Source organism: Cydia strobilella, chromosome Z (assembly GCF_947568885.1).
Source record: "Cydia strobilella chromosome Z, ilCydStro3.1, whole genome shotgun sequence".
Lineage (NCBI taxonomy): Eukaryota > Metazoa > Arthropoda > Insecta > Lepidoptera > Tortricidae > Cydia > Cydia strobilella.
The window spans coordinates 60777491-60800781 of record NC_086068.1 but is presented as its reverse complement, the minus strand read 5'-3'; the positions used below and the strand labels follow the sequence as shown (position 1 = coordinate 60800781).

Sequence of the window (23291 nt, the reverse complement as noted above, 5' to 3'; positions counted from 1 at the left end):
CTGATCTGCCAAGAGACTGTCTTGTTAGTATCTAATAATGATACTAGCGCCCTAATGCCCTAGTGCAATAGAGCCCGTCAGGTTAAAAAAAAATACACTAGCGTGTGTTTGGTTGTAACAGGTCTCGCGTCTATACCATACTAGCTTTTGTCCGCAACTTTGCCTGCGTGGAGTTAGTAATTTGGGTAGCTTATATTTTATCTAATCTGCTTTTTATCAATTCCCCATTCAAACTTTCACCCCCCCCCTTTTCACCCTCTTAAAGGATGACTTCTGGGATAAAAACTACCTTATGTCCTTCCCGGGGACTCAAACTATCTCTATACCAAATTTCAACTAAATCGGTTGAGCTGTTTAAGCGTGAAGAGGTAACAGACAGACACGCACACTTTCGCATTTATAATATTAGTATGGATACAGTGAAATTTGGATAGTTGAAATCTCAAGAGACCGGCGATTTTGTGTCAATTAACCAGGTTTTCAATTTAAGCAGGTCGTACGAGGGTTTCTGCTCGAGATTAAATTTCTCGAACTCGAGACAACTCGCAAATTTTGACCTTATTCGAGACGAGAAAAAAATTAACAGAATTCGAGAATTCTCGAGGTCCGAACTTAGAAGTGCTGACTGAAGCCAGGTGCGCTTTTTCGCCTAACAACTCAGCCCGCGTTTAAGAATTTAACGTTTTTAAATCTAAGAGCAAACGAATACCCAATCTTGAGAGATTGTTTCATGCCCATATGACAGTCAAGCCCACTTCAACCAAAAATAAGCGTGTTTTCAGCCTGGCTGGAAACATACAAAACAAAATAAGAAACCGACTTTCGGATATGTCGATTACCTAATGCTTTGATATCATTAATACAAAAATAACTTTTCAAAGAGTCTTGCTTCTGATACCTTTAAATTTCGAGTTAAAAAAATCAAAATCAATATTATTAAGTACCTCTTTATGCACGATTAAACCACTAGAAAATAAGATTATTGATACTATAACTAGAATATCTAATTACTTTTTAGGGTTCCGTACCCATAGGGTAAAAACGGGACCCTATTACTAAGACTCCGCTGTCCGTCTGTCACCAGGCTGTATCTCGTGATCTGTGATAGCTAGACAGCTGAAATTTTCACAGATGATGTATTTCTGTTGCCGCTATAACAACAAATACTAAAAACAGAATAAAATAGAGATTTAAGTGGGGCTCGCATACAACAAACGTGATTTTTGACCGAAGTTAAGCAACGTCGGGCGGGGTCAGTACTTGGATGGGTGACCGTTTTTATAGTTAATGGTACGGAACCCTTCGTGTATGAGTCCGACTCGCAATTGGCCGGTTTTTTTAATACATTTGCTCACTTACGAAAGTACTACTTTACGTAGCTATAATAAGCGTTCTTAAAGTTGTTTTTTGCGAACTAGTGCTTTTTACTTTTCCAGTTTTTTTAAATTTAATTCTGACCTAACCATACGTCCACATCAAAGAGTTTGGAATTTTGGATGTTCAAAAACTTTATATATTTTTATTTCTCCATTAAACATTTATTACGTAAGTATTGTTACACGATATAAAGTAAATATTTATTTGTTATTATATAAATAAAACGTTATATTTCACTAAAGAACTTTTTTTATTATTTGGCTGAATGGAAATAGTTCCAATGATAGCATTGCCACGTTGGCTGTCGTTAACTGAAAAAAAAACCGGCCAAGTGCGAGTCGGACTCGCCCACCGAGGGTTCCGTACTTGTTAGTATTTGTTGTTATAGCGGCAACAAAAATACATGATATGTGAAAATTTCAAATGTCTAGCTATCACGGTTCATGAGATACAGCCTGGTGACAGACAGACGGACAGACGGACAGTGTAGTCTTAGTAATAGAGTCCCGTTTTTACCCTTTGGGTACAGAACCCCAAAAATAAAAAATGAAAAGTAGAACCGGCGAATATCGAAATCGATACGGAGTGAAACATGTCGAGCGTTTTAAACTTAAAATAGCGTTTTCGACTTAAAATACGTGAGTGACCCGTTTTTAATGTGTTTATTAATACTAAAATCATATTTGTAGTCTTTTAGTCAGTCATTGATATTTTTGATTTAGATTATTTCTAACAAGTTTCTTATTCCTAATCAATCCCCAGCTCTGACTTAAGGTCTAAAAACAAATTCTTCTTCTTCCTCGCGTTATCCCGGCATTTTTGCCACGGCTCATGGGAGCCTGGGGTCCGCTTTGACAACTTATCCCAAGAATTGACGTAGGCACTAGTTTTAACGAAAGCGACTGCCATCTGACCTTCCAACCCAGAGGGGAAACTAGGCCTTATTGGGATTAGTCCGGTTTCCTCACGATGTTTTCCTTCACCGAAAAGCAACTGGTACAAATGATATTTCGTACATAAGTTCCGAAAAACTCATTGGTATTACGAGCCGGGGTTTGAACCCGCGACCTCCGGATTGAAAGTAGCACGCTCTTACCGCTAGGCCACCAGCGCTTCGTCTAACAACAAAATAAATTAGTTAAATTTATATATGACCTATTGAAGAGCTATTGGTCCATGAAACACCTCATGAAGGGAGACCTACCTCTATCACTCAAACGTAGGCTCATAGACATGTGCATACTTCCAGTCCTCACCTACGGTGCTCAGACTTGGTCTTTGACGGAAGCTCAGAAGTCCAAACTCGGGGTTTGTCAGAGAGGTATGGAGCGCAGCATATTAGGTGTGAAACTCGGGGATCGCATCCGGAACACCACGCTGCGCTCTAAAACCCAAATAATAGATGTAGCTCGGAAAGCGGACAAGTTAAAGTGGGACTGGGCTGGTCATGTCTGCCGCATGCCGAATGACTTGTGGGCCAAAATAACCACAGAGTGGGTGCCCCATGAGTCAAACCGGGGATCCGGCAGACCTCGTCGGCGATGGCGGGATAACTTGGACTCCTTTTTGAGCGACTGGCCAGATGTAGCTCAAAACCGGGAGGAGTGGAAGAAGAGGGGGGAGGCCTTTGCCCAGCAGTGGGACACAATAGGCTCGTAATAATAAATATATGACTAGGAACTAGGATTAAATTACAATAATCATCATAAACTAAACGAATACGAAACCACGTTTTAACGACAATGACACTAAATAGTACATTTCAATGTGCAAAGCGTTCGCCTACGGCTCATAAAAGACATTTCGGGAATCGTAAATAATGACACTTGCACACGTACATTGAACTACGATTTTTAATACATTTGCGAAAAAACCATAATAAATAAATATTGGTTACATAAGTAACACACTTACAGTTACGAATGTTACGATTTCAGCCTTGAACTTGAATGATATTGATAATTCAGCACTATAAACTACGTTCTCAGATAATTTACATTGCAAAAATTAATCACATTAACTCATTTCATACAAAAACACTCTTACAGTTGCAATTTAAGTTAATTATTTTGATACTACATTTTAATTGAAAATAGCGGGCGCCGGTTCTACCTTTTATTTTTTATTTTTAGGGTTCTGTACCCAAAGGGTAAAAACGGGACTCTATTACTAAGACTACACTGTCCGTCTGTCCGTCTGTCTGTCACCAGGCTGTATCTCATGAACCGTGATAGCTAGACAGTTGAAATTTTCACATATCATGTATTTTTGTTGCCGCTATAACAACAAATACTAACAAGTACGGAACCCTCGGTGGGCGAGTCCGACTCGCACTTGGCCGGTTTCTTTTTTTTTTCAGTTAACGACAGCCAACGTGGCAATGCTACCATTGGAACTATTTCCATTCAGCCAAATAATAAAAAAAGTTCTTTAGTGAAATATAACGTTTTATTTATATAATAACAAATAAATATTTACTTTATATCGTGTAACAATACTTACGTAATAAATGTTTAATGGAGAAATAAAAATGTATAAAGTTTTTGAACATCCAAACTCTTTGATGTGGACGTATGGTTAAATCAGAATTAAATTTAAAAAAGCTGGAAAAGTAAAAAGCACTAGTTCGCAAAAAACAACTTTACGAACGCTTATTATAGCTACGTAAAGTAGTACTTTCGTAAGTGAGCAAATGTATTAAAAAAACCGGCCAAGTGCGAGTCGGCGAAGGGTTCCGTACCATTAACTATAAAAACGGTCACCCATCCAAGTACTGACCCCGCCCGACGTTGCTTAACTTCGGTCAAAAATCACGTTTGTTGTATGGGAGCCCCACTTAAATCTCTATTTTATTCTGTTTTTAGTATCTGTGAAAATTTCAGCTGTCTAACTATCACAGATCACGAGATACAGCCTGGTGAATCTTAAAAAAGGTGCCAATTAAAATATATGAAAATTTAAACAGGTTGAAAAAATGGCACATTTAGACGTTAAAATATCCTAAAGAATAATACAGTGTGTCCCAAAAATATCACGTCAAATTGACACTCCACTGTCAGTATGACGTGACGTTAACTCTCGAATTAACTTTGAGGGCTTTCCAAGTGAAAACTAGGCACCGTCACTCAACCGTCAGTGATAAAAAAGACCATATTAATAAAAATCTTGGCTTTTTCAAGCCATAATAATATCATAGAGTAACTTATACTAGAGCGGTACTGTCATAGTAAATTTTGTAACCACAGTAAATTCACTGCCATCTATCGACACACTTTAAAACTAAAAATGAAGATTTATAAAAATACGATAAAATGTATTTAAATATGGATAAATGACTTTTTTTATTTGCATTAATTATTTTTATGATTTTGACCCATGTTCTTTCACTGATATGCGTAAAAATTGTTAAATAACAAACGAAACCGTCAACGCCATCTATACGACAGTAGGCCAAAGCTAGTAGCGCCCTCTGATCGAGTCAAATTTTCTTGATTTTCGAGGCACGTTTTTTCCTTAGACTGTATCCATCTATTACGGAGTTATATCTATCTTTGATAATATGTTTGATGTCGGGGGCTGCAATACCGTTCTGGCTGCTCCTTTGTCAGACTCCGCCATGGCGCTCTGCAGCTTGTACGAAAGGCTATTGTTAATAGATTAAGTTAATTGTAAGAACATTGTGTTGCTGTTTTCTATGGAGCGACATGTTCACCTCGATGACAAGCTCTTAAATAAAGAGAAAAAAAAAATCGGTTATAATAATTCGAAAACCGTGCAACTTCTACTGAGGTCATGTTAACTGGTTTGGATGAACCTATTAGTGTGTCCGGCCAGTTTGACGTGCTATAATTGGGACAGCCTGTATATCTATTTTATAGGAAATTTTATTAACCGACTTCAAGATTTCAAAAGGAGGAGGTTATCAATTCGGTTGTATGTTTTTTTTTTTTTTTTTTTTAATGTTTGTTACTCCATAACTCCGTCATTTCTGGACCGATTTTGAAAATTATTTTTTTGATTGTTAGTATATACATACAGATTGGTCCCGTTTTTGTCAAAACGCAGTACTGATGATGGGATCCATGAGGAATCGAGGGAACTCCTCAAATGTTAAAGGCTTACATATAGTGATTTTAGTATTTTCATCAACAAATCAAGCACTAACATTTAAAAAAGTGACATTTGATAAAGCGGAACTGCTGATGATGATCAGAACGGAACTCTTCAATGACGCATAGTTCACGTTTGGCGATTTGTCCTCTTCGTTATGTTTGTTAAGCAAGTTAGGTTTTCAAGAAACATTTTTGTCAAGCTCGAGTTCTGATGATGGGATCCATGAGGAATCGAGGGAACTCCTCAAATGTGAAAGGCATACATATAGTGATTTTTGTATTTTTATCAACAAATCAAGCATTTCCATTTTAAAAAGTGACATTTGATGAAGTGGAACTGCTGATGATGATCAGAATGGAACTCTTTAATGACGCATAGTTTACGTTTGGCGATTTGTCCTCTTCTTTATGTTTGTTAAGCAACTTAAGTTTTTAAGGCATATTTTTGTCAAGCTCGAGTTCTGATGATGAGACCCATGAGGAACCGAGGGAACTCCTCAAATGTGAAGTGCATACATATTGTGAGTGTTGTCTTTCATCAACAAATTATATATATATATATATTATTATATTATTATATATATTATTATATTATTTTTATGTTGCTTTCTTTTTGTCTGTTGCCTTCCGTGATTCTCACCTGATGGTCTCATCGGAAGATCAGCGCTGGAAGTTGCCAGCAGCATGCTGAGATGGGGCCATTTCGTGACACTTTATTTTCATGTTCTTTTAATGTATGTCTATTGTCTGTGTGTGTGTTTACGAATAAAGTATTCTATTCTATTCTATTCTAAATCCAGCATTTACATTTAAAAAAGTGACATTTGATTAAGTGGAACTGCTGATGATGATCAGAATGGAACTCTTCAATGACACATAGTTCACGTTTGGCGATTTGTTCTCTTCCTTATGGACCCAGACCCAAACTTGGACCCGGACTGGGACCCGGACCCGGGTCTGGACATGGACCCCAACTCGGATCCGGACCCGGACCGAACTCTGACCCAAACTTGGACCCGGACAGCCGGACACGGACCCGGACTCGGATCCGGACCCAGACCCGGACCCAGACCCGGACCCGGAAATGCTACTAGTAAAGTGGGTTAGGTTAGAACTGTGACCCTTACAGAAACGAAATGCTATCAGAAAAGTAGGTTAGGTTAGGTTAGAACTGCGACCCTTACAAAAACGAAATGCTACTAGAAAAGTGGGTGGTTTTATCTCCTTTTCTACATTATTAGGCAATATTATAATAATTAGGCAATTAGGCAAAATTAGTCAAAAGATGGATTAGGATAATTACGCAAAATATGCTCTCATTTCATTGTCTGGAATCTAAGAGTGCACCATCAACAATAAGTAAACTTTCAGCGGCATCCCCCATTGAACTCGGTTTTTTTTCTTAAAAATTATACAGATTATTTACGTATTAAGACTATTTTTTGCTGTGGGCTACCATTTACAAGTTATTTACAAAATACTATAAAAGCCATCGGTTTATAAAGCCTCATAAACTGCATGTTCACATATTTTGAGCACCTTAGCCGCTCAGATAAATTAGATAACTACAACATAGGTACTTACCTATAGTTTACAAACTATTCAAAATCACCCCGCTCATGCTCTTATGCAAAGTTGGCTTCACATCATATTGCTAAGAATAAGCTACTTCAGCTGATGAATGTATATTGCATTGACCCTTTGCCCGCCAAACACATCCATAAGTGTGTCTGCCTTCGACCACTTCAGAGTGTATTCACATTGTCCGATACAATATCGGATGTAGGATCCGACATCCGCGTAGTCAGGCCGCGGGGGCGCGCGGGCGCCGTCTTTAGCGGTCACGCATACTACAATAAACATTATGCCTACGCACACAAAAAAATATTATCGGTCCGACAGCTGACGGAAGCTCCGACATGGCTGAATTTATTGGAAGCGCCTTTCCGATTTCGGATGTCGGAAAGGCGACAAAAACAGCTGCAGGTGAGTGCCATTTTTGCGTTATTTATCGTTTTTTAGTAATAATGATGTATTAAATGCATAAATAAATACAGTGAAACACATCTTACATTTTACTTCCTTCCGACATCGGATCGGTCAATGTGAAAACGCTCTCACGCTTAAGCCACTAAACCGATTTATTTCAAATTTGGTATAGAGATATTTACCACAGTCATTAAAATGACCTTACGCTATAACGGACAGATAGGCATTATAAGGGTTATAGACCGCGGGCCAGAAACAGATTTCCATGACCAATCGCCTCTCGGGCGAAAACTCGTATAGTGGTTTACGGCTATGTATGATGAACCCTCGTGAACGTCAGCTGCCGCTCCGTTGGTGGGTTGAGGAATGGCAGCTAATAAATTCTATAAAAACAAATTTAGTCATCGCCTCCCGCTTGATACTTTGTCAGATGATAGTTTAGATGCTATTGTGAATAAACAAAATCGTCAGCCGATTGTATCTCTGTGGAAAGACCGTCAGCTGGTCACATGAACATGTAAAAAAGAAAATTCTTTTCAGTCATCGGCGTCATCGCCTCCCGTTTGATACTTTGTCAGATGATAGTTTAGATGCTATTGTTAATAAAACAAGTCGTCAGCCGGTTGTATCGCGGTGGAAAGACCGTGCTACGCGTTTCGGTGGCTGCCATTCCTCAACCCACCAACGGAGCGGCAGTTGACGTTCACGAGGTTTCATCAAACATAGCCGTTAACCGCTATACGAGTTTTCGCCCGGGAGGCGATGACTGACGAAATTTGCGCCTGGCTCGCGGTCCATTAGTTTTGCCATTGCGACTACGGAACCCTGAAAAACTGCGAATTTGTGTGAATGGCCTCTTGATAAATGTGACGTGAGCAATGTGTACATTTTATTGGCCAACAGCTCTAAATAAACACGGGGTTACCTGGTTCCGCGGCTGAGTGCGTCTGGTTTCACTTATCTTTATTTGCCACAGACATATCTCAGTGAGTGTAATACGTTTATAGTACATTTAACAACTAGTGTGAAAAGAATGTCTTTTTACCACTAGTACCGAGGTATCTTGCCACGAGCTGAAAGCGAGTCTCTTTTTTGTAATAACAAACTTACATATGTATACCAAATTTCAACATAATTGGTCCAGTAGTTTCGGAGAAAATAGGCTGTGACAGACGGACAGACAGACAGACAGACGCACGAGTGATCCTATACGGATAAGGGTTCCGTTTTTTTCCTTTTGAGGTACGGAACCCTAAAAAAATGATTTTTCTGCAAAAAATCAAAATGTTATGTAATTTTTTGTGACAATTTTGGTTGTCAATCACAGTACGGCGATTTACACTAAATAAAAAATTTGACAATGTTTCCCATTTATTCTTCAATCTGGAATACATCACTTCAAAGTAGGCATTCATACATTTTTTTTTAGGAAAAAAATATTTATAGCGCGTGGCGGTGACGATTTCCATACAAATAGAACTATGGCCAAAGATTAAAAATGGTGAATTTGGGGTTATATTTCTAAATAAAATAGGTCGATACCTATACTTAATTTATTTCATGGGTAAAAATCGAATATTACAATATCTACGACATCAAGGGGCTTAGTCAAGATGACATTGATAGGAAACGCCAATCGGCGTCCCCGGGGCGGCTCGTCTGCTCGTTTGCTATCACATAAAAAAATCCAAAAGGTAAATTCTGCGACATAAAGCTTTAATTGGCCGATACAGTAATAACACATGCGGCGTCTACACCAACATATATCCGTGTTATCTACATTCCCGTTCAGTAGTTGTATTTAGAATCGCTTCAGGAGTCAACGACTCAGTATTTATTTCGAATAAGGTATGGCAACACTGGCATCTTTATAGCCGAACAAAAATATCACCCGATCCGAGCGGGGTTGCCATAATTTAAAATAAATTGATACTAGATTTTTGAACATGGATTTTTGGATGTTTCACTTGCTTTATAGGTTGTTTTTTTAATGTCTCGTTTGCTTTGATCGCTGCGCTGTAAATTATGGCAGATATCGTTTGTGAGATCATTTTGTTTTTGGTGAATACACGCCTTTGATTTATATGTGAAAGATATTTTTTATTAGTTGCTCAAAAAGTGCTACTTTACGTAGCTGTTTAGCGTGCGGAAAGTTGGTTTTCGCGAACTAGTGCTTTTTACTTTTCCAATTTTTTTAAATTTATTCTTGTTCCAATTCATGACTACTTATTGATGAGTGTTAATATTAGTTTCCTTTAAACGTAATCAACATAAAAACCTACTGTTAATGCAAGAATACGAAAAATATACATATTTCATATTTTATTACTTACCTCTTCATCATTATAACACGTCTATTTTTTTATATATTGAATATTGAAAAACCGTTCTTAATAAGTTGTCTGAATGGAACGGAACGTCTGTCAAAGAAGAGGCGTTTTTTCTTTCTGCTTTAAGTTTCCAAAGACAACATTCGATATTGTTTTTATAAATATACGATACACAAATAATCGTAATTAACGATATTTGGGTAATAATAGTACAATGTTTTATATTTACATTTGTTTCTGTCTTATAGAACATGCATTTAAAAAAAAAACTCATTGCAGTGGGTTCAATAATAAGAACACCCAGCTAAAAAAAACACCTCTTCATAATGTCAATGTCAATGATGTCACAGAATTAATAATATAAAAGTTACGAATTCCTTACTTGTTGTTTTTCTTATTTTTTCGCAACTGTATTGAAAAACGTCGTTCGATACACGTGCGGAAATGTCGTTCTTCACTCGTCCCGAGTTATCTCGGTACTCGTGGAGTAATGACATCCTTTCCGCACTAGCATCGAAATGTACTATTATATTATGATGACAGACAGCGGAGTCTTAGCAATAGGGTCCCGTGTTTACCCTTTGGGTACGGAACCCTAAATACAAACAAAAACAAACCTTAAAATATGTCAAACGTCTAAACTAAATTATTAACCATTAGAATACTCCGCTACAACAGTTACTATTTATCTCAAAGAATAAGTTGTTTGTTGAAATGACATAGGAAAAATTACAAATGGCATACGCTGGATTATTATTCTGGACCCGGGTATGTCCATAAACTACGTCCGGACCCGGGTATGTCCATAAACTACGTCCGGACCCGGGTATGTCCTTAAACTATGTCCTAAAGAGAGGTATGGGCACTGCGAATGACATCTCGCTTTGTGTGGTAGGGCACAACACAGCGGATGTCATTCCAGATCTAGAGCAGAGCCCAACTGGGGAGGTACCTCCACCTTACAGAAAACCGCAGCCAAATAACACTAGACCCTACTAATAGTGTTGTGTTCCTGCCGGTGAGTAAGGTTGCCAGAGCTCGAGGGAGAGGAGTGTTAGGGTCGGCAACGCGCATGTAACTCCTCTGGAGTTGCAGGCGTACATAGGCTACGGAGACTGGTTAACATCAGGCGGGCCGTATGCTTGTTTGCCACCGACGTAGTATAAAAAAATAAATTATGTAGATGTTTACGACCGTGAATGTGCAATGTAATATTGCCTGCACTAATGCTAAAGATTATGTTTTTACTAAGCCCTCTTAACAAGACAATATGAGTTACACTTTAAAGTATTCCCGTCTTCGCTAGTGATGGAAAAAACTAAAATCAAGTTTCAAAATTAAAAGAAAATGAATCTCTGGACGAAGTAAATTAAAGTCCGACTCACGCTTGACTGCACATTTCTAATAGGTTTTCCATTAATCTATAGGTAAAGATCTATTTTGTGTATTTTTTTTAAATTTTTGACCCAGTAGTTTCGGAGATAAAGGGGGGGTGGTCATTATTTGCCTATTTTCTTGAATAACTTCTAAACTATTTATCTTAAAATTATAAAAAAAAATATTTGAGATTCTCACAATGAGCTCTTTTATTTGATATGTAACACGATATAGTTTGACAAACTTTATTTTTTAATTTTCTCATTAACCCCCCAAAAGTGGCCCCCGTCTTTAAAATTAATTTGTTTATGTTACATGTCTATCTTTGGGTCACAAGCTTACATATGTGTACCAAATTTCAACTTAATTGGTCCAGTAGTTTCGGGGAAAATAGGCTGTAACAGACGGACACAGACGCACGAGTGATCCTATAAGGGTTCCGTTTTTCCTTTTGAGGTACGAAACCCTAAAAACCGGGAAAATTACGGGAAAATTTCAAAACGGCTCGTTTTTTTTTCAAAATTCTTTCGAAAAAAACAATTTATTTTTCAATATACTTAATTAGGAATTTAAACAGGTAGGTTAAGGTTGCATGTCTAATGTGTTTGTTTATGGCATTGAAACTGTCATCACTCATCAGTGCCATTGTGTGTGACGTATTTAATTTTTCTGAATAGAACTGAAAAAAAAACCGATAAGAACGAAATTTTGTAAAATTCCCGATTAAGACATTTGATTTTTTCCGGAATTTTCATCCCTAGGCGTGAACAATATTTAAAATATGAACAAAAAAAATACTTTTTACTATTTTCGTGAAGCGAAAGAGAATTCAATACCTTATTTTACCTTCTTACAATTCCTTTTTGCAGTACTCTTTCCCCTTAAGTCACTAGCACATAGAACCTCCACACAACCTCCTTAATAGCTTCCGGTATCGGTATCCGGCGACCGAACGCTGTCACGTCCCTAACTCTATCCCCGTGTACTAACACCGCCACTCCGACTGACCACAGATCAACCTTAATACGTGTACACAGGGTTCAGAATAAGTCTGGCTACATGCGATGGTTCTTACGAAACCTTAGTTATGCGACTCATCGATTTACATGACAAAACTGAATGTCATTGTTCGGTATTATGAGTATGCGCGCGTGGGATATCGATAGCGGGTTATATATTGGGGTACAGTGCACTTGGTTGTAAGTCATGTTCTTGGTAGTTTATGGCATCGGGATTCGTCTAGTGTGAATTTGGAATACCTCTGGAACAAATAGGGATTACGCAAATACTATTCAACATACAAATGCTTAAATAAAAACATTGTTTTCCTATCGATGAAAGCGCCAAAGCTTAAGTTATAGCTATCGCACTGTTAGGAGAGGCTGGGTAGTCACGGCTAAAAATATCGATACGGAAAGTGCCGAAAATATGTATACACTACCTTAATATATGGGCAATAAGTTCGTGTATATATTATATTTACCTATGTAACTTTACTTTTGAGTGGCATTAACGTGAGGCACTTCATTCGGTTGTTGTCTGTTTGTCTGATTTAATATCTTGTCTTTTTATTAATTATATAACAATTCAAGTCTTGGAGACCCTTTACATCTCTGGATAATTTGATGATATTTTTTATTATTATATACATTTTATCTCTGACACCTAGAGACTTTTACATCTCTAAACAATTTTAGTACTTCTGTTGTTTGTATATTTTTTATTAGTTTTTTTGTTGTGTAATTTAACATTTATTTTTATGCAATTGTTTTTTTTTGTAATTTTGGGTTAATTTTATTGTTTGTAAAAATTGACATGTAAAAGTGCCCCTGTGGCCCATTTGCTGAATAAATGTTTGATGTTTGTTTGATGTTAGATATATATTTGGCACTTCGTCCGTATCGATATTTTTAGACGACGACAAAATTACGACGTTTAGACAATAAACGATCAGCACTTTTTTCCCCGCAACTTCATCTGCGTGGAATGATGATGATGATTGATAAAAACTATGTGGTATTTTCTATAAAAAGGGACCTTATTGTCGATGGCGCTTACGCCATTATAAACGATGCTCCGATATAAATACAATGCCGCGTGACGCTGTACGGCGTAAGAGCCATCGATAATAAGCCCCATATGTCCTTTCCCGGGCCTCTGACTATCACTATACCAATTTTCATTTACATAGGTTCAGCGGTTTAAGCATGAAGAGGTAACAGACAGACAGACTTAAATACTTTCGCATTTATAATATTACTAGCTTTTTCCCGCGACATCGTCTGCGTGGAATTAGTTCCAGCAGTTAAAGTATATAGCGCCTGGATAAAATCTAATGGCAATAATTTTGAGCATAATATGCTTAATAGCTTACACTAATCAACAGGCAACACATTAATTTTCTCATTTCCACACCCCCTGTTCACCCTCTTTAGGGATGACTTCCGACATAAAAACTATCCTATGTCCTTCCCCGGGACTCAAACTATCTCCATACCAAATTTAAGCAAATCCGTTCAGCGGTTTAAGTGTGAAGAGGTAACAGACAGACTGACAGACAGACACACTTTCGCATATATAATACTAGCTTTTGCCCGCGACTTCGTCTGCGTGGAGTTATACTCTGATTTGTAATTAGATTCCAAAAAACTAACCTCACTCAGATCCCTTAGTATGGATATTTAGACAGGGAAGTAGGCATTTAGCTAGTTATTCATAATACTGGTTTTTTAGGGTTCCGTACCCAAAGGGTAAAAAATAAAAATGGGACCCTATTACTAAGACTCCACTGTCCGTCTGTCCGTCTGCCCGTCTGTCTGTCTGTCACCAGGCTGTATCTCTTGAACCGTGATAGCTAGACAGCTGAAATTTTCACAGATGATGTATTTCTGTTGCCGCTATTACAACCAATACTAAAAAGTACGAAACCCTCGGTGGGCGAGTCCGACTCGCACCTCTACTGAAACCCCAAAACCTCGAAAAACACACATTGATATGAGCTATTAGGTGTTAAATCCTTGTTTGCCACTTTATCATTCTGAGAACAAAAATAATACGTAAACAAAAATTACTCATATCCTTATAAATATATCTTTAACTAAATACAATATACGAAACGGAATCAAAAGAATTTTTAATAGGCTCATAATATTTTGAAAACAAACTTTCAGCAATTTAATTTGAACTTTAATGCCTTATATTTAAAGCTCAAATTAAGTTCATCTTGTAATTGCCAGTTTAAGGCCAATCGAGTTAACATATGCGTTAATTTCATATCTGTTTGCTTTTTGCGTTAGTGTTGGATTGCGAGCGTTTTGACTCTTTCGCACTTTAGTGATCAGAGAGAGTTGGGTGATGACCGTATGAGTGAAATTTTGGTGTTACACAATATAGAGGTATAAAGGGGCCCACTGACTATCAGTCCGCCGGACGATATCGGCATGTCAGAACAAAAAAATTGACAGTTCCGAACAACTGACAGGCCGCAATTGCTCTGATATGATGATGATGAGAATAGATGACGGCAGATGTCCCTGCGCCCGCGCAGATGAAAAGAGTTTAACGACGCATTTAACGACTAGTAGCATAAAACGATTACGATCTCGCTTCTATCTCCGTTCCATCCGTCATCCGCTTATCAATCGAATATGAACCCTATTATATGATTTTAAGGTGCATTTTTAGGTTAGATATAGTTTGGGGTTAGGTCGTTTTTGAATAATGCGCGTTTAAAAGATGGCCCAGGTGGGGCCGTATTTATTTGATGTTGTTTGTGTTATTTTTTATGTTTTAGTTCCAATTAGGAACTATTTCCGTTTTTTTAGGGTGGTTGCGTTCGAAAGTAAATGTAAGGAATATGCTAGTTAAGGTTTCAGTTAAGTATTAACACAAAAACCTAAGATGAAACCTAACGTATAGTTAACGCTATCTCTACTGAGCTCGTTCACTTACCTGTACTAACAATGGCATTCTGTTAAACAAAAGCCATTATTTCTTTTGTGTGAGCGCGTGGCCTTTGTGCCTGAGCGCGTGGCGATTGTGTGTGAGCCTCAGGCACAAAGGCCACGCGCTCACACAAAAGAAATAATGGCTTTTGTTTAACAGAATGCCATTGTTAGTACAGGTAAGTGAACGAGCTCAGTAGAGATAGCGTTAACTATAACATTAGTTGTCTTCGGTTACCGCGATAGATACTCGTGAAATAAAACTATGGTGACCACGAACGCTGTAAAGGGCTCGAAACGTCGGGATGTATTATAAATTCAATATACGCGATATAATCCGTTTTCATAGACACCTTACTTAAAATATGTGGCTTGGCCGTTTCGCTACCGTCACATGGGCATAAGGTGATACATTTTATATTTTAACTTTTCATTACTTTTCTTTTATACAATATATCTTGCAGTAACGAAACGGCCAAGCCTCATACCGACTGTTTATTTGTGACGTTTTCAATCAAAAGGTACCACATTCGCAGTCGCTTACCGTAATGACCGAATTGGATTGTATATTTATACGAATAACCTGTCAGAGCTTCCTTATGGCAAGCGGCAACGTGGTGCCTTTTTAGAATAGAATTTGTGAAGACTAAAGGGGCCCACTGACTATCAGTCCACCTGACACCTGACGATATCGGCCTGTCAGTTAGAACAAAAATTTGACAGTTCCGAACAAATTTGACAACCGGTCTGGCCTAGTGGGTAGTAACCCTGCCTGTGAAGCCGATGGTCCTGGGTTCGAATCCCGGTAAGGGCATTTATTTGTGTGATGAGCACAGATATTTGCTCCTGAGTCATGGGTGTTTTCTATGTATTTAAGTATTTATATATTATATATATCGTTGTCTGAGTACCCATAACACAAGCCTCCTTGGGCTTACCGTGGGACTTAGTCAATCTGTGTAAGAATGTCCTATAATATTTATTTATTATTACTATTATTTATTTAACTGACACGCCGATATCGTCCGGCGGACTGATAGTCAGTGGGCCCCTTAACTTTATTCCTCAAAAACTGATTAGTAAATAGCTCTTATAAATAATTCCTATTCGATAAGACATACTGTCGACTTGTTAATAAAATATATTACAGATGTATTTGACGTATAGTAAATGATCTACTTAATACGCTGTCACGCGCTATTTCTGTCAAACTGACAGATTTGGCGCTGCGCGTGCGGTGACGCGTGGGCTTTGTTTGTCTCTGGGCTCATTAAATATATCAAAGCGGAGATAATATATTAGTTTAGTTGTAATTCAGACACCTACATACGACATTTATAATTTTAAAGAGCGTTTTATTCAATACAAAAAATAATTGCGAAAATTATTTAAATTTTTTTTTTAATTCTTTTATACTATTGCTATTTACGAAATCTCGATTACGAAGAAGGACATGCGTGTGCGCCTACTGCGCCTAGTACCTAATATGGGGCATTTTCTAAAGGGGCCTTATTGTCGATGGCGGTTACGCCGCACAGCGTCTTATATCGAAGCATCGTTAATAATGGCGTAATCGCCATCGACAATAAGGTCCCTTCTTATAGAAAATACCACATATAATTTTCTCATTGTCGCCGTCTGCTCAGAGAACAGCACAGGATGAGTCGTGAGGATGGACGAGGATGATAAAGTGGACTTTATGTCTTTGTTAATAAGATTTGTTAAATTGGCAGATTTTCAGACTTAACATTAAATTATAGCTTCCAAATTATTTATTTGCGCATTTTTGACTAAACATGTTTAAGAAAAACGTATTAGTTATTACAAAGTAAGTAATAAATTTAATATTAAAATTACTTTTCCATTTTTCAAATGATTAATGGCGGACAATATAGAACACGCTTCTGAGTGTGTCTATTACACAATTATAGAATTCTTGAAACTGTAAGAGTTGATTCATCGAGTATATTTAAAATACAAAGACATCATAAAATTAGCGTAAGCCGGTATATGTTCTAAGAAATTTTATTTGGTATTTGTTTTAAATTGATTGCCACAAAATAAAACTGCGCGCCGACTCAAAGAAAGAATTAAATATACGATATGTGAGTGATCGACACACTCCAGTTTGATCTTTGTGTGTGTTAGTGTGTTTATGCAAGTTTGTATCGAATATAGATTAAACATGAAAAACTAAAGTACTTTTCGTTTCAATAGTTTAAAGTCTTATTCTTTTGGAAGGTTTTTAGGGTTCCGTACCTCAAAACGGAACCCTTATAGGATCACTCGTGCGTCTGTCTGTGTGTCCGTCTGTCACAGCCTATTTTCGCCGAAACTACTGGACCAATTAAGTTGAAATTTGGTACACATATGTAAGTTTGTGACCCAAAGACGGATATGTAACGTAAACAAATTAATTTTAAACATAGGGGCCACTTTTGGGGGGGGGGGGGGTAAATGAGAAAATTAAAAAAAATAGTTTTTCAAACTATATCGTGTTACATATCAAATGAAAGAGCTCATTATGAGGATCTCAAATATATTTTTTTAATAATTTTATGATTAACAGCTTAGAAGTTATTCAAGAAAATAGGCAAAAAATGACCATTCCCCCCCTTTATCTCCGAAACTACTGGGTCTAAAATTTTGAAAAAAATACACTAAATAGATCTTTGAAAACTGCGTTACGTAATATTTGAACACCCCCCTTTTCAGAGCTATTATGTTTTTGTATTTAAGAGGGGATAAAATTGTAGTTTTTGTATTAAATTATTACACGTTTAAATCAAGGGGTAAATGCCATTAAAACATTCACACGGAAACTAGACTATTTTTCCAGGGCCAACCAAAACCTTAACAAAAAAACAAACTGAACTGGGCTTGATAGAAGAAATCACGAAAACATGTCTTATGTGCATTTTACTTTCAGATGTAACTACATATATCGTGAGCCCGCATAGGTACAGTCGCCATCAGATATATCGGAGCGGCCGAGGTGCTCAAAAATATCTGAACACGCACTCTAACGCCTTGACAATAGAGGCGTGTTCAGATATTTGTGAGCACCTCCCAGGTAGCAAAATGACGTCAAATGACGTCAGCGACGTCGTAATGACGTAATAATGCCGTCATTATGACGTCGCTGACGTCATTTTACGTCATTTTGCTACCTGGGCTTAACCGCTCCCATATATCTGATGGCGACATTGGCGTCTGTACAATAGTAGTATAATTTTAAGCCGAGGGATCTAACCAGCAACATTTTAAACAGAAGTAATATTTTCAAAGTTACCATGGAAGTAAAACGTTAAAGCCGGCGGAATGCCCATATCTTCTGTCGCAATTTTCGTGCGGCGCCAATTTTTGTTCTCTCTACATTAACTAAATGTAACAAGTCTAATGCAGTAATGAATCTAAATCACAAGAATTTGACTCACTTTCACGAAAGTTTGTGACTTGTGGTTATGAATGGTATAGAAAGGATGCCAATCTCTTATGGCAGAATTGTTGCAAAAGTGACCGCTTTCAGTTTTAAATAATAGTTCCTAATCTCTCCGGTGGCGCTAGTTAGGCTCTGGGACATGAATATAACATGAACCATATAAGGCAACAAATAACCCGACCAAATTACGTAGGTTGTTTTTGGTAGTATAATATAAGGTAAAATTCTAAAATGTTAATATACAAATTTTGAAATAGTAATAATAATATTAGGTAAATTGTTATTTTGTTAAAATAATAGCAGTTTGCACAATGTTACATTTTATGGTTAACTGTGTACAAATGTACTAGATAAATGTGGAAGAGCGGGCCTTCCTGTCACAGGTATTATACATACTTACTAGGAAGTCCCAACCATGAGTGTTATGATGTACTATTTAACGAAATAAATGCTTTTTTTTTTTTTTTCGGTGTATGGTGGCGCCGCCTAATTACTGGTTTTTGATGGACACTTTTCATATATAGAGATTTGGCTCCTTTATATAGTATCCATGCTTGTGGTTGTGGCACAATGATTCGGTTGACGACGGTACCCAGGTAGCAAAATGATGTCAAATGACGTCAGCGACGTCGTATTGACATAATAATGCCGTCATTATGACGTCGCTGACGTCATTTTACGTCATTTTGCTACCTGGGTATTTTATACAAGCGTCTTTACAAAGTTTTTCTATTAAAAAAATGATACATACTTGATACTTGTTGTTTTAAGCAGGTTACTTACCAGCCAGCACAATCAGCTTCCAATATCACGTGTTACAAACAGCCAGTGTTATTAGTTAACAAACATAACTGACTAAATGAATTAACTCACGAATCCGACTAGTGACTATTCCGATGTAAAAACTACGATTCGACAATGAAACGAAGAAAGACAGAGTGTTAATAATGATAAGACTTTCGTCTAACCATTTAAGATGTTAGACGTGTTTCGCGGTCTAAAGAATCTGATAAAAGTGAACTATGTACATATCGACTCGCCAGTGTTCCGTCTACACTATTCTATAACAGTTATCTTGCTTATATCGTTCAGTTTGATAGTGACTACGCGACAATACGTAGGTAATCCCATAGACTGTATACACACTAAGGATATACCTGAAGACGTTCTGAATACATACTGTTGGATCCATTCGACTTATACTTTGAAGAGTTTCTTCAAGAAGAAGGTGGGAGTGGAAGTGCCATATCCCGGGATTGGCAACAGTCGAGAGAAGGGCAGGGAAGATATGAGTGACAGAAAGATCTACAAATACTACCAATGGGTGTGTTTCTGCCTGTTTTTTCAGGTGAGTTGTAGTTTGTAAGTTTGAGCTTTCTTAGGAATAAAGGGTCTTGATCTTGACGTGTAGCAACATTGCCCTTTATCTCCGCTTTCTTGGAGGGGGAGGTCACTGCCTGACAATTGAGTAATATATTTAAGGGGCTACCTGAGGTTTTCATCGATTTTTGACAAGTTTTGAATTGTATCTCCTACTTTTGCACTACATATAGAATTATAAGACAAGCGGTTATCGGTTCTTCAATCTTTTATCTCCTTTTTTGTCTACCGGATTGTAAAAAAAATGAATACTTATTTATTTATGATTGTTTTAAACATTGTCTAAAAAAACACTTTTTTCGTATCTCGATTGCTGTGAAAGATCTTACTTATACGAAATCTATATATTTGGGTTCGTCTTAGACGATTTAAAAATTTGTCTAAGGTTTTTATTTTAAACTAATTAACACAAAATTTATGGCCAGAAAACCAGTTTTTTGGCCTAAAATTGTTCAACTTTGATGCCAAATATTTCGAAAACAATGAACTTTGAAGTAAATATGGGATACTATATTGCTAAAATCCGTTGCTGTTAATATGATAAGCTACAAAAAACATTAGAAAACTAGGATTCAAATCGAAGGTCATTGGGGCATGGGATCCCCATAACTTCAACTAGAGAGCGTCATCTTAGGCAAGAAGAGTAAAACAACCCCACGAAAAACGCCTACTACTCATTTAAAAATAAACAACGCTTACGCATTTTAGCATTAATACCTTCTTCTTCTTCTTCTTCAGGCCTTATTCCCATCTCTATTTGGGGTCGGCTCTCCTAATCCTTAGTCTCCAGAGTGGTCTTTTCTGGGTCGTCTCTGCGTCCGTGTTGGAGTTTTTGAGGTCTTTCTTTATGACGGATTTCCATGTAGTTCGAGATCTCCCGCGATGCCCTGGTCTCGGTTCAAGTTCCAGCACTTTTCTTGTCATGTGGTCGGCAGGCCTCCTCATGACATGACCATACCAGCGAAGCATTAATACGCATTAATACGCATTAATACCCTTTAGCATTAATACCTAACGCACAAAGACTTTGATTTGATAACAACACAACCATAATAGTTTCTGTTATATTACACGCTTATTCGAAAATATTTTCTTTAGATTATAGACTTGAAAAGAATACAGGATTTGAATGTTTCAGAATTTAAGTAATTTTATAACTTCCAAAAAGGAAAAAAGTAAGAGTACCATTTATCCAAAAAAGATTGCATAACAACTATATACATAAACGCAATATTACACCGACAAAAACGCAATTTTCTTGTTTTGTCCATACATTCAAAATGGGCTCTCAGTGACCTTGACGTCACGTTCACTTATCGTTTTGTTAGGAGCGTTTCGCGAGTGAAGTACAACTGTCGGACGTTGACTATTATTTCTGACTTTTGTCATAGAGTAACTTATACTAGAGCGGTACTGTCATAGTAAATTTTGTAACCACAGTAAATTTACTGCCATCTGTCGACACACTAATGACACGACACACTAAAAAAATACGATAAAATGTATTTAAATATGGATAAATGATTTTTTTTAGTTGCATTAATTATTTTTATGATTTTGACCCATGTTCTTTCACTGATATGCGTTAAAATTGTTAAATAACAAACGAAACCGTCAACGCCATCTATACGACTGTAGGCCAAAACTAGTAGCGCCCTCTGAACGAGAATCAAATTTTCTTGATTTTCGAGGCACGTTTTTTCCTTAGACTGTATCCATCTATTACGGAGTTATATCTATCTTTGCTTTTATATTGCTTTAATGCAATGGGTCTCATATAGACATTTGATCCTGAAAATAAACCTGATCGATTGATACCATTAATGAAAATTTGTCATCTAGCCTATTTGTAAAGTAGGCAGTGGCAACGATCTACAAGCAAAAGTTGACTAACCCAAAAATTCCTCTTTTAATGATACGTAAAAACGCGTCACGTCTGACAGGTACGCGTTACGCTAATAATAGTATACTGGGGGACTAGTTTCGCCATTTTTTATTACGCGCACGCGTAAACGTAACGTTAATCAAAATGTAACGGATTCCATCAACAATGTGAACTGTGTCTTCGATGTGGGTCAGTGGGATGGTGGCTGACAAAAATGTCAGTTTTGAAATATTTTTTTATTGCTTAAGGTGCAGTACTCAGTAGCCTTAGCCAGCATTCGCCAGGTAGCATGTACACGTAATTATGACGTGATTATGACGTCATTATTACGTCATTACGACGTCGCGGAAATAACTTTGCTACCTGGGCAATATGGTTGCCAAAGTTTTAACTTAATTTAATCTTAAGACCTATCTAGTAACTTCATCGATTCGAAACCTGATTTCTTGATTTCCGCTCAATATTAAAAAAACCGGCCAAGTGCGAGTCGGACTCGGGTACGAAAGGTTCCGTATACCATTACGCAAAAATCCACTTAAGTATTTATTTTATTCTATTTTTAGTATTTGTTAATATTGTCTTCGGTTACCGCGATAGTTACTCATGAAATAAAACTATGAAAACGGATTATATCGCGTATATTGAATTTATAATACATCCCGACGTTTCGAACCCTTTACAGCGTTCGTGGTCAACGGGTGACTGAGGAAAAATTACAAAGTGCAAAAATACCCACATACTAAAATAATGAACAATCATAGACTATAAACTTTAAGGCTGGTTTTACATGCAAAATCGGTTCATAAGGCTAGTTATACACTACAATTATTTTCAAGTAAAGATATATATATATATATATACGCGATAAAAAACTACGCCGGCTCCAACCCTACACCACGGACCCGAGAAGATTTAATTCCCTCCTAAATTGTAGGAGGGTATCCCAATATGGGACTGGCAACAAAAAATATGGGAGCGATATAATCCGTTTTCATAGTTTTAGTATTTGTTGTTATAGCGGCAATAGAAATACATCTGTGAAAATTTCAACTGTCTAGCTGTCACGGTTCATGAGATGACAGCGTGGTGACAGATGGACAGAGAGACAGACAGCGGAGTCTTAGTAATTGAGTCCCGTTTTTACCCTTTGGTTACGGAACCCTAAAAATCACGAGCATAGGTCTAAAACGCACCTTAAAATATTAGTAACAATTTTTGCATACGAGCTAAAAATATGAAGATTGCTTCTAAAAATTCCCAATTTTATTTTTGACAGTCATCCATTACAGATGACAATCGTTGTTAGAAAACGCCGATCGAAACTAATAATATACTGATTTAGTCACGTGACTTCGTACCGTCTTGTCAACCCGATTTTTTTTCTATTCTTTTGGCGTTGATCGTTGTACTATTGTCAACTTCGCTAGGCCTCCTGAAATTCATTGTACCAAAGAT

At 37.3% G+C, this 23291-nt stretch overlaps 1 protein-coding gene across 4 annotated transcripts in view; it reads left to right on the top strand.

Annotated features, from left to right (window-relative positions):
* LOC134754730 (innexin shaking-B-like) overlaps nt 1-23291 on the top strand; it is a 166007-nt gene that overhangs the window by 44404 nt on the left and 98312 nt on the right. Inside the window, exon 1 of one of the 4 annotated variants that reach the window (XM_063691070.1) lies at nt 19460-19919. The exons of 2 other annotated variants lie outside the window; for them this stretch is intronic. In XM_063691070.1, coding sequence (XP_063547140.1) covers nt 19548-19919 — 372 coding nt within the window. In that variant the 5' untranslated portion in view covers nt 19460-19547. Of the gene's footprint in view, nt 1-19459; nt 19920-23291 lie in introns of those variants that run through there. One more of the 4 variants, XM_063691072.1, reaches the window with a different exon arrangement.